The following is a 13447-nucleotide window of genomic DNA, read 5'->3' as shown; positions in this document are numbered from 1 at the left end:
AAGTACTGAACTTATAGCTAAAAGTTCTGCTTTAGCTGTAATACTGAAATGCAGTCACATTTCTAAATGTGACTTTTAGTTGAAATAAGTGTTAGTTTTTAGTTGAAATAGTTGATAGTCAAAAAGTGTTTTCTATAAGCAATTTAAGTTTATCAGTGGTAAGAACTATGAACGTGAATTGCACAGGATATATAGAGTAAAGCTCCTTTGAAAAAAATTCCTCCCTTTCAAGATCTAAAATGCCTTAAATGTTTCTTAAAAGAAAAAATAAATAAATAAATTTACAAAATGCTCTTTAAGTCAGTATATTTTTAATCTCTAGAAAATATTTACTGTAAGAGAGAACAGTTCTAAAATATCAATGCTGTGACAACAAAAGCATAAATTCACATAGTGTGTTAAAAAGTATAAGACAATAAAATTCAGGAAGCTGAAATTTCAGGCTTCTGTATTAAAATTACTTTAGAAAAGTTCCACATGTGTTACTATGAAATCTACACTTAAATATAAATGTTATTAGAAACAAATTTTTAGTAAATAAGTTTGATTTGCACAAAAACTATCCCATATATTTATATATGTTTGTTGTTGTTGTTTAGTCACTGAGTTGTTTCTGACTCTTTGAGACCTCATGGACCTTTGAGAAGCCTGCTAGGCTTCTCTGTCCATGGGATTTCCCAGGCAAGAACACTGGAGTGGTTAGCCATTTCCTTCTCCAAGGGATCTTCCTGAAACAGGGATGGAACCAGCATCTCCTGTATTGGCAGGTGGATTCTTTACCACCTGGGAAGCCTATAGTTATATACAGAGAACAATTAAATTCCTCCCATTAAAATTTAAAACAAAAATGCAAATCAATGGAAATATCTTAGAAGATCAAACAAATGACTTTCAGTTCCAAGTAGAGTGTTACCATACAGTGATCAAAGCACTTTCCAAAGAAATAATCCTTATTTGATACTCCATATTTGAATTTTCTATTAATATATCTTCTATTGATATATTGATATATTTCCAAGAGTTAACTGTTTATAAACATAAATGTCAAACATAAAATTTTAGAGTCACAGTGACGTTAGAACTCAGTATTCTAACAATGAAATCTCTTTTTAATTGAAAATGTTCAGTCTGTGACCCTTTCATTCACATTACCTCCAATTATAACACATCAAGAAATTATGTTTCAGGGGGTTATATTAGAAGTGTAGATTTGATTTCTCTTATGAAAATGATTTTCCATGTAACTAAAACATGGACATATTTTGAGGATTCAATATTTTCAGAGCTTTTCATGAGAGAATTAAGTTCAGCATATGTAACTTCTATCAATCTGATGATGTAAAAACAGTGACTGATGAAGTCTATACTCCTTTCAAGAAGAAATAGTGGGGGAAAAAGGGAAAAAAAATCGCAGTTGGAAATCTTCCCAGAAATTTCACTAAATGATAAAATACAAGACCAATCTTCCACAGACACTTAATGAAGACATGGTTCAGGGGGCTTTCTTTTCTGAGATCATTTTGCCCAGCAATAAAAGGCACACGTTGTGGATTTCTGCAGTTAAAGCCTGCAATCAAAGCAAGATAGAATAAAAAGTAAAAAAAATTTATTGCTCATTAAATCACTTACAGTGGTTTTCCTTTGGATTCACAAGTCAAAATTAAAGGCTGTCCTTCTTGTGGAAAAGGAGTGGATGGTATAATCTTAACTGATGGTGTATCTAGAAAAAAAAAGAATATTGAGAAAGGTCATTAAACACATGTAAAGCTATATATTTAATAACTGTACATCATGGTGTATGTTCAAGCCATTTCTTATAATTGTATGTATTTATAAAAGGTCTCTTAGTGAAACAGGGTCTGAAGTTTAAGAAGCTACCATCCTGTCCAGGAAAAGCTTACAAAAATATCTGAGTATCTTATGAGGGCCACTGCTGTATTATTTCTGAAATCTGAATTTAAAAGTGAAATTGCAAAAGTAGTTCAGATGAATATCAAGCATTTCATACAATTGTTTCTTCTACTATTATAGAAGGCTATGAATACTATTATTATGGACTGAATGCATTTATGTGCATTTGAATAACAACACTCTCATTGTTGCAGGAATACCAAGGACTAACAATAAGGAACCCTAAAAGAACTTGAGACCACTGTCTCCCAAGAATTATGCAAAGTCTTTTTGAAAATTCAGTGATGCAGACCTTACCACACACTGTTTGGTTTAAAGTACCACTAGCAAATCATCTGAAATAGTTATTTAGAACATTAATAAAAATCAAAATTTTGTTGTATGTGCAATAACATAATTGTTAGAAAGTTATTTCCATTTAACAATAAAATCATGCTTGGCGGAAGAAGATACAAAAAGACCTTGAGACATTTATATTTATAACTTTCATGTCATGTCAGTCAGTTCAGTCGCTCAGTCGTGTCTGACTCTTAGTGACCACGTGGACTGCAGCATGCCAGGCTTCCCTGTCCATCATCAACTGTCAGAGCTTGTTCAAACTCGTACCCACCAGGGATGCACGAGACAAGTGCTCCAGCCTGGTGCACTGGGAAGACCCAGAGGAATCGGGTGGAGAGGGAGATGGGAGGGGGGATCGGGATGGGGAATAAGTGTAAATCTATGGCTGATTCATATCAATGTATGACAAAACCCACTGAAATGTTGTGAAGCAATTAGCCTCCAACTAATAAAAAAATTAAAAAAAAAAAAAAAAAAACTCGTACCCACCAAGTTAAGTCATGTAATGTCCTTTAATCAATCAGTCGCTGTTTTTACATCATAATTACATTATGGAATCAATCATATTACATAGAAAAAAAGGAAAATAAACTAAAAAAAAAAAAGTGTAAACAGGCTCATTCCTTTATGAGACATTGCTGGACCTAGCTTTGTGTGGCTCCCAGTCAGCATGGAACTCTCTCCTTTTGTTTCCATATCTTCAACAACAAACAAAATAAGCTATGAATGCTTCATCGAGTCACAGCTATTCTCACCCTTCCCTTAGTGTGAACTATCCGTAGGTTATATCATCCTCTGACTTTGATGGCAATTAAATCAAAATTAATTGTGTACTTTTTAGGTTATTTATCTTATTCAGGAAAGTATTATTCAGATTTGTCCTATAGAGAACAATAAACTGAAATTATAAGAAGAAAGAGGAAAGTGAAAGAGGAAAGTGAAAAAGCTGAGTTAAAACTCAACATTCAAAAAACTAAGATCATGGCATCTGGTCCCATCACTCCTTGGCAAATAAATGGAGAAACAATGGAAACAGTGACAGACTTTATTTTCTGGGTTCCAAAATCACTGCAGATGGTGACTGCAGCCATGAAACTAAAAGATGCTTACTCCTTGGAAGAAAAGTTATGACCAACCTGGATAGCATATTAAAAAGCAGAGACATTACAGATAATGTAATGTAATAGCATTACAGTCAAAGCTATGGTTTTTCCTATAGTCATGTATGGATGTGAGAGTTGGACTATAAAGAAAGCTGAGCGCTGAAGAATTGATGCTTTTGAACTGTGGTGTTGGAGAAGACTCTTGAGAGTCCTTTGGCCTGCAAGATCAAACCAGTCAATTATAAAGGAAATTAGTTCTAAATATTCATTGGAAGGACTGATGCTGAAGCTGAAGCTCCAATACTTTGGCTACCTGATGCAAAGAACTGACTCATTTGAAAAGACCCTGATGCTGGGGAGGATTGAAGGTGGGAGGAGAAGGGGATGACAGAAGATGAGATGGTTGTATGGCCTCACCGACTCAATGGACATGAGTTTGAGTAAGCTCCCAGAGTTGATGATGGACAGGGAAGCTTAGTGTCCTTCAGTCCATGGGGTTACAAACAGTTGGACACGACTGTGTGACTGAACTGAACCGAGAACAGTAAACAAGATCCTGTGGAAGGCCTTATACCATACTTATAAATTATTTATACTTTTCAAATACATTTTTTCTCAATCTTCTAAAGAAAAAAATGCATTCAAGATAATCAACAATAATATCTCATTTATAAATAGGCATTCCATGTACACCATGGTAAAATACTATAGCATAAAATAACCCAGGAAGAAAAATTACTTCAAAGAAATATGATGTATATTGTCATATTTTTAAACAGTAGAAAAATAATAAAGAATTGAAATATACTCAAAGTTTTATTATCATCATCATATTAATGGAACCAGTTACCATGATGATCTTATAATTTTGCCTTCCAAATAGAACACTTTTAAAAGTGAAGAGGAAATATCAGTTTAATTATACAGAGAAATAAGTATGAACCAGAATGATTCTGAGAAAATGAGGGCTATTGTATTTTAAACTTTGACCATATGTAACACATATAAAATTCAATTTCATCCTGACATAAAAATAAAGCTTCAGTTCCAGAGAAAAATATTACAGAAGAAAGATCAGAAAAGTGTGACCCTTGGAAAGAGAGTTGTTGTTAGCATGTGCATCTGTTGTTGCTATTCAATCAGGGGTGTCTGACTCTTTGCAACCCCATGGACTGCAGCATGCCAGGATTCCTTGTCCTTCACCATCTTCCAGATCTTGCTCAAACTCATACCCATTGAGTCAGTGATACCATCCAACCATCTCATCCTCTGCAATCACCTGCATCCAACCATCTCATCCTCTGCAGTCATCACTGCAGATGGTGACTGCAGCCATGAAATTAAAAGACAATTCCTCCGTGGAAGAAAAGCTATGACCAACCTGGACAGCATACTAAAAAGGAGAGACATTACTTTGCCAAAAAAGTCCATCGAGTCAAAGCCACGCTTTTTCCAGTAGTCATGTATAGATGTGAAAGTTGGACTATAAAGAGAGCTGAGCACCGAAGAATTGATGCTTTTGAACTGTGGTGTTGGAGAAGACTCTTGAGAGTCCCTTGGACTGCAAGGAGATCCAACCAGTCCATCCTAAAGGAGATCAGTCCTGAACATTCATTGAAAGCACTTATGCTGAAGCTGAAGCACCAATACTTTGGCTACCTGATGCGAAGAATTGACTCATTTGAAAAAACCCTGATGCTGGGAAAGATTGAAGGCGGGAGAAGAAGGGGATGACAAAGGATGAGATAGTTGGATGACATCACCGACTTGATGGACGTGAGTTTGAGTAAGCTCCGGGAGTTGGCGATGGACAGGGAAGCCTGGTGTTCTGCAGCCCATGGGGTCACAAGAGTCAGACATGACTGAGAGACTGAACTGAACTGATCTCATCCTCTGTCGTCCCCTTCTCCTTCTCCTTCTGCCTTGAATCTTTGCCAGCATCAGGGTTTTTTCTAAATGAGTCAGTTCTTCATACCAGGTGGCCAAAATACTGGATCTTCAGCTTTATCATCAGTCCTTCCAAAAATATTCAGGATTGATTTCCTTTAGGATTGACAGGTTTGATTTCCTTTCAGTCCAAGGGACTCTCAAGAGTCTTCTCCAACACCACAGTACAAAAACATAACTTCTTTGGTGTTCAGCCTTCTTTATTGTCCAATTCTCACATCAATACATGACTACTAGAAAAACCACAGGTTTAACTAAAAACTTTTATTGGAAAAGTGTACCACTGTGTGTATTTATGATGATTAATTTTACATATCAACTTGACTGCACCATGATGTATCCAGATATTTGACCAAACATTCATTATTCTGGGTATTCTAGTGAGTGTTTGGGAAGCAATTAACATTTCAATCAGTAGACTGAGTAAAGCAGATTTCTATCCATAATATGGGTGAAGTTTATCTGATAAAATTAAGGCCTGAATAGAACAAAAAGGCTATTATTGTTCAGTCGCTTAGTTAGGTCCAGCACTCTGTGACCCCATGGACTGCAGCACACCAGGCTTTCCTCAAAGAGGAAAAGAGTTTGCTCAAAATTATGTCCACTGGATTGAATCCATGATGGCATTCAAATATCTCCTCCTCTGTTGCATGCTTCTCCTCTTGCTCTCAATCTTTTCCAGCATCAAGGTTTTTCCAATGTGTCAGCTCTTCACCAAGTATTTGGCCACCACATACTTTGGTGGCAAAAGTACTGGAGTTTCAACTTCAGCATCAGTCCTTCCAATGAATATTCAGGGTTGATTTCTGTTAGGATTAACTGGTTTGATGTCCTTACAGTCCAAGAGACTCTCAACAGTCCTCTCTAGCACCACAATTCAAAAACATCAATTCTTCAGTGCTCAGTCTTTTTATGGTCTAACTCTCACATCTGTACATGACTGCTGGAAAAACCATAGCTTTGACTAGATGGACCTTTGTCAGCACAGTAATATCTCTGCTTTTTAATATGCTGTCTAGGTTGGTAATAGCTTTTCTTCCAAGGAACAAGCATCTTTTAAATTCCTGGCTGCAGTCACTAACTGCAGTGATTTTGGAGCCCAAGAAAATAGTCTTTCACTGTTTCCATTGCTTCCCCATCTATTTGCCATGAAGTGATGGAACTGGATGCCATTATCTTAGTTCTTTGAATGATGTGTTTTAAGGCTGACCCTCCCACAAATAGAAAATTTTTCCTGACAGCATTTGAGCTTGCACATCAGTCTTTTTCTTTCTGCAAGTCAAGGTGAAATAGCTGCTCTTCCTGGAACTTGAGCCTGCTGGCTCTCAAACTAGAACTATAGCATCATTTCTTCTGGTTTCTCCAGATCTCACACTGGTTTCTCTTTGGACTCATACTGGAATTGAGGCAGGAGATAGGTGGGATCCAGACAGATCTTGTGGACAGAAATCCATAATAGCAGAAACTCTGTAAAAGCGGGATGGTGAAGGAGGCTGGGCCCTGCCTCAGTAGGAGATAAAAGACCATATATTCCTCATTCTCAAAGTCAAGGTGACCTCCATGACTACACAAATGCAGAAAAGCTCCTTGGAGGTAAAAAAGGGAGGAGGTATCAGCTCATAGTGATGTCAACTACCCATAACCCTTTTCATTAGAATCCATCTTGGCTAAGAGATGAGCATCCATAAATGGGAGGTTCCTAAGATATACCAAATGCAGACTCACAACCAGGCAAATCGAAATGACTGGAAAAGGAAACCCAGAAAAAAAGACCCCATAAAGTGATTGAAACTACCTTGAGGGCACAACTGTTTCTCTGAGTCTACCCATGTGTCTGTCCACACACCTGTACTCTTTTTCCTCCTAATAAATATTTCACTTATTTCACTGTTTTTTTCTTTGTGGGAGTTCTTTTTTCTGCTAAGTCAAAGGGTCAGGGCCTTGTCACTGACTACTAGTCTACTGGCTAGGGTTAGGTGCTCTTATCATTGTGACCCAACCTCAGGACTGGAAACTGAAGCCCTTCTTCAAGCCACTGCATGCCAAGGCCACCCGAAATCAGAACTAAGTCATCAGCTCTTCTGGGTCTTTAACTCACCAATTCAGCCTACAGATCTCAGCATGTGTACTGTTTCTCTGTAGAATCCTGACAAATATAGAATCCTTATCAATATACCCTGAGATATTTCTTTTATGGAGAGTGACCTCAGGGTGCATTGGAAAGACAGGAATAGAAGGAAGTAGATTAAGTGTGTTTTATTGAGCCCATTACCCCATAGGCACTTGGGGTTCAGTCCCGCTGTGGAACTCAGACAGATTTGGGCACCCTGCAAAGTCATCCCACTTGATGGATAAGGGAGAGGAGTATTTAGGGAATATTGACCAATACTCATTAGAGGTTGTCTGAGGATTTCTGGGGGTGTTATTTTCCTGGCATCCCTGGTCTACTCAGTGCACAGGAATGGTGTGGATCAAAAGGATATGGGTGTCTCCCCAGTATCTTCCTCTATGAGGTGAAATACATAGTAGCAAGGAGCTGCTAGAAGAGAGGAAAACAGAATATAATTTCATTTCTCTTAATTCTAAGTAGTTTATTAGAGGGACTTTCCTGGTAGCTCAGCTGGCAAAGAATCTGCCGGCAATGCCGGAGACCCTGGGTCAATTCCTGGGTTGGGAAGATCCCCTAGAGAGGCTACCCAGCCAATATTCTTGGGCTTCCTTGGTGGCTCAGATGGTAACGAATCCACCTGCGATGTGGGAGACCTCTGCTCAATCCCTGGTTTGGGAAGATTCCCTGGAGGAGGGCAAGGCAACCTACTCCAGTATTCTTTTTTTTTTTTTTTTTTTTAGATTCTTTTTTTTTTCCAGTGGGTTTTGTCATACATTGATATGAATCAGCCATGGATTTACATGTATTCCCAATCCCGATCCCCCCTCCCACCTCCCTCTCCACCCGATTCCTCTGGGTCTTCCCAGTGCACCAGGCCGGAGCACTTGTCTCATGCATCCCACCTGGGCTGGTGATCTGTTTCACCATAGATAGTATACATGCTATTCTTTTGAAATATCCCACCCTCACATTCTCCCACAAAGTTCAAAAGTCTGTTCTGTATTTCTGTGTCTCTTTTTCTGTTTTGCATATAGGGTTATCGTTATCACCTTTCTAAATTCCATATATATGTGTTAGTATGCTGTAATGTTCTTTATCTTTCTGGCTTACTTCACTCTGTATAATGGGCTCCAGCTTCATCCATCTCATTAGGACTGGTTCAAATGAATTCTTTTTAATGGCTGAGTAATATTCCATGGTGTATATGTACCACAGCTTCCTTATCCATTCATCTGCTGATGGGCATCTAGGTTGCTTCCATGTCCTGGCTATTATAAACAGTGCTGCGATGAACATTGGGGTGCACGTGTCTCTTTCAGATCTGGTTTCCTCAGTGTGTATGCCCAGAAGTGGGATTGCTGGGTCATATGGCAGTTCTATTTCCAGTTTTTTAAGAAATCTCCACACTGTTTTCCATAGCGGCTGTACTAGTTTGCATTCCCACCAACAGTGTAGTCTGGAGAATCCCCATGGACAGAGGAGCCTGGTGGACTACAGTCCATGCAGTCGCAAAGATTCAGACACGACTAAGAACAGCACAGCATAGTTTATTAGAGGTGAGAATTTGTATAAATACAGTCCCCTGAATGGTTCAGCATTCCCTCTAGATCCAAATTACAGAATTTGAATTATAGGCAAATGTAAAAGCAGATATGTTTAGCAAGTATTTTTGTGAAACTTTTAGGAAGATCACCAAATAATCTCTAGGTTAGCAAAATCAAGTCATATAATGTGCTGTGCTGTGCTTAGGCGCTCAGTCATGTCTGACTCTTTGGGACCCCATTGTCTGGTTAACTGATCTCTTAATTAATATTGAAATCTACTCATTTCATTTTTATAGCTTCACAACCTTTCTTTCATCTAGTCTACTATAACAGTGAATGGCACTGGGAAGACCCAGAGGAATCAGGTGGAGAGGGAGGTGGGAGGGGGGATCGGGATGGGGAATACATGTAACTCCATGGCTGATTCATATCAATGTATGACAAAACCCACTGAAATGTTGTGAAGTAATTAGCCTCCAACTAATAAAGAAAAACAAAAAAACAAAAAAACAGTGAATGGTCTTCCCCTGTGTCAACTTTTTACACCTCTAAATTATAATCCTGGAGCTAAACAAAATTGTTTTCTTAAACATACACCTGATGATATCAATTTTTGTGTTAAGTCTTCACTCTTAAGATTAAAAGCAAAATAATCAGCATGACCTTTTAGTCCTATCCTGACCTACACAGGTCTTCACTCTTATACCTTGTAACACTCAATTCATTCTATAAATTCCAGGTAATTATATTTTCTTCCATGCATTTTAATGAACATGGTTCTTCTTAACTTTATACAAATTGTGTGAAATGCTCTATTTGGGGAGGATTGTTTGCCTTTTGAATTCTTTTAAACCTTAACCCAAACATCATTTACTGTGGACAAGCATTTATTACCCTTATATTTGGTCAGATATCTCTGTTACATTTTCTCTTTTTCACCCATGTGTAATTTTTAAAAGGCACTGCTGTATCCTCAGTGTCTAGCATAGTGCTTTATACAGAATCTGTGCTTAATAAATAAATTATTAAATGAAGAAACACATTAAATTTATTTCCTTATCATTTTAATTCATTAATTTTAAAATATTAAAACAGTGATTAATTGAAATGTTACTGAGTTCTATATTTGTATGTAGAATTCATCTTAAATGCTCATGTCACAAACCTTAGATTGTCTTTTATTCTTAGCACATATTTAATTTCATTATCTACTGCTGATTATTTTCCTGGTATAAATTTTCTACATTAGATAATATTAGATAACAACTTTCCATGATTAAAAAATGACAATTTGTTTTTAATGTATATACCACATAAGTAAATGAATTCTCTCTCCTCATCTGACTTTGACAAGGGAAGTACTCAATTATGAAGAGATTTTTTTATATAATCAGTCAAAATTCTAGTTAATAATACCATGAAATGTCAGTATTTCTGTTTAAACATACCATGTTTTCTATGTATTCAAAATTACAATTTTACCACACCAAAACTACAGTAATATGATTACTATCCCAAACCTGACTCTCAAATATTCTTTTTTGAGGACAGGAAATCACTTGGGCTTTAATGAGATTTTTACTTAATAACAAATATCTCTATCATTATGATTCCTATTATATTTTCATTGTTCACTTTATTGTGTCCATGAGAAGCTGATTGAATACTGCTAGCAAATTATCAATAACATTCTATGAATATCTTTAAATTAGTATAGAACTCCTATTCTTACTCAGACATCTGTTAGCCAACAAAAAACACCAAAGGAAAACAAACAAACAAACAAACAAACTGTAGTCATCTCAAAATTGAATTAATTTTAAGAATCATGTTTCCAGGATTTCTTCAAAATATTTATTTTAATAATTGCAACCCCAATGTAAACATATTTTTCTGTTATTTATATATTAAAATAAATGGGAAATTTTCAGTAGCAACACAATGCACAATAGATAGTAATATTCCAAAATAGTATTCAAACTTATGCATATATTATGCCATTAATCTTTTTTATAATCCAGATGTGAATAGTAGTCCAAACCTTTAAATGCATGTCTTTGCCAGTTAGTATAAAGAATTACAGTGATTTTCCTGGTGGTTCAATGGTTAGGACTACATGCTTCCACTGCAGGGGGCATGTGTTTATCCCTGGTCACAGGAACTAAAATACCACCTGCTGCATGGTGTGGCCAAGAAAAAAAAAAAAAGAATTACAATTTTTTTTTGCCCCTGTCCATATTTAGATTATTTGTAGATTTTCTTCTTGGTTGTACATTTTCATGTCAAAAATGTAGGGAATATATTTTAACCAAAGTTTACTTGGACTGTAATTCCATGCTTGCTTTGGAAAGAATCTATTTTCCAGTCTAGGTACGATGTGAGATGCATTTCATCCTGCTCCACTTCTTCACAAAACAGAATGACATATTTTATCTTTTTCTTCAATACTTTGTGGATGTGGATGATGTTCTGTTTTTAAATTACTGATATAATGTATTGTACTATACCAATTAAACATTTAAAAAATGGGGAGTTAGTAGAAATGTATTATTACTACCACTATTAATTCACACTTGCTTTATACTATATGTTAAACTCAATTTTTGAAAGGTAATAATTTCCATGATGTTTCTAAGATGTCTTCAAATAAGCCAACTCTAACAATATCATATTTATTAACCATAAGTTTATGTATACAGTAATAGAATATTTATTGCAGATAATATGCAATGTTTATAATATGTTACTATATATACACACAGATGAATGACAGAGAACAGTAAATAATTAGATTTAAATTATTTCAGGATATATACTGCTATTATAAAACACTTTACTTAGTAAAATATGTATTTTTTCGCATGTCTTCTTCATTCATCACACTTTGAATATCAAAATCTAAGACCTTAACCTATTCGATTGTATGTTGTCAGATCCTAACAAAATGCTTGCTATGTTGGAAGAGTTCTTTAAAGTTTAGATGAATATGTGAATGAGTTCTTTCCTACTTCTTTCAAAATACAAGCAAGTGGGGAAGTTTTGCACAAGTATATAAAATATAGAGATAGAGTCATTCATCTACAAATTATTTTTCAGTAGTTATTAACAAGCAAAATATGCAGATACTTTAATGGGTAATGTTTCTTTCCTCCCTAGGCTTTTTTTTTTTATAGGAAAATATATTATACTTTAGCATTCATCTTTAAAATTAATAAGATGTTTTAAAAAACACATTTTTAAACAATTAATTATTTTACTTATATGAAAGATTCTAGGGCTCATTTATGTGTGTGTGCATAGTCGCTCAGTTGTGTCCGACTCTTTGCGGCCCCATGAAGTGTATCCTGCCAGGTTCCTCTGTCCATGGGGATTTTCCAGGCCAGAATACTGGAGTGGGTTGCCTTGCCCTCCTCCAGGGAATCTTTCTAACCCAGGGATTGAACCCAGATCTCCTGCATTGCAGGCAGATTCTTTATCATCTGAGCCACAAGGGAAGCCCAAGAATACCGGAGTTGGTGGCTTATCTCTTCTCCAGGGGATCTTGCCAACCCAGGAATTGAACCAGGGTCTCCTGAACTGCAGGCAGATTTTTTACCAGCTGAGCTACCAGGTCTCATTTATAAAGAAGCACAATTACTTTCAAGAGACAGATTAATGGACAAAATGTTAGCTTTTAAATTATTATTTAAAAATTTAAAATTGTTATCAACTTGAAAAGTAAAGATACCCCCTATTTTGTTTGAATGATTTAGTGTTTGAATCAAAGTAAAGATATTGATCCAGTGGAATGGATTTTCTATTTTTAACAAAGATTTTAGAAATTTGAAAAGATGTGACACATGACTGCTTTCCAAGATGTACAAAAACTCTTAAAACTCAACAAAAAGAAAGACAAAACAACCCAATTAAAAAAAATCATCAAAAATCTAAGCAGACACCTCAACAAATATATACACAAAAGGAAAAGAGTCATATGAAAAGATGCTCAGCATCAAATGTCATTATGGAATTGCAAATTTAAACAATGAGATACCACTGCACATCATTTGCCTATGTGTGTGTGCTCAGTCTAGTCAATAGTGTTTAACTCTTTGGGACCCTGTGGACTCTAGACTGCCTGTCTCCTCATGTCCATGGGATTCTTCAGGCAAGAATACTGGAGTGGGTTGCTGTGCCCTCCTCCAAGGGATCTTCCTGACCCAGAAGTTGAACTGGCATCTCCTGCACTGCGGGTGGATTCTTTTGCCCACAGAATCATCGGGGAAGTCCACACATTATACAGAGTGGACAAAATCCAAAAGCGTGACACCACCAAATGCTGATGAGTAGTTAGAATAACAGGAACTCTCATTCACTGCTGGTGGGAATGCAAAATGGTTCAGCCACTTTAGATGATACTTCGCAGCTTCCTAAAAACTAAGTGTGCCTTCCCATAATAATATATATATAGTACAAGATAAACATATTACTTTTTATATTCATTTAATTTATTT

General features: G+C 36.3%; 1 protein-coding gene across 5 annotated transcripts in view; it reads right to left on the bottom strand.

Moving 5' to 3' along the window:
* Positions 1 to 13447, bottom strand: part of CADM2 (cell adhesion molecule 2) — a 1201425-nt gene that overhangs the window by 131921 nt on the left and 1056057 nt on the right. For all 5 annotated transcript variants that reach the window (XM_043892917.1, XM_043892915.1, XM_043892916.1 and 2 more), the window contains one exon: positions 1630 to 1720. In XM_043892917.1, coding sequence (XP_043748852.1) covers positions 1630 to 1720 — 91 coding nt within the window. The remainder of the gene's footprint in view (positions 1 to 1629; positions 1721 to 13447) is intronic.

The sequence above is a fragment of the Cervus elaphus genome, chromosome 31 (assembly GCF_910594005.1).
Source record: "Cervus elaphus chromosome 31, mCerEla1.1, whole genome shotgun sequence".
NCBI classification, from domain to species: domain Eukaryota; kingdom Metazoa; phylum Chordata; class Mammalia; order Artiodactyla; family Cervidae; genus Cervus; species Cervus elaphus.
The sequence above is the reverse complement of the archived record's forward strand: the minus strand, read 5'-3'. Positions and strand labels throughout refer to the sequence as shown.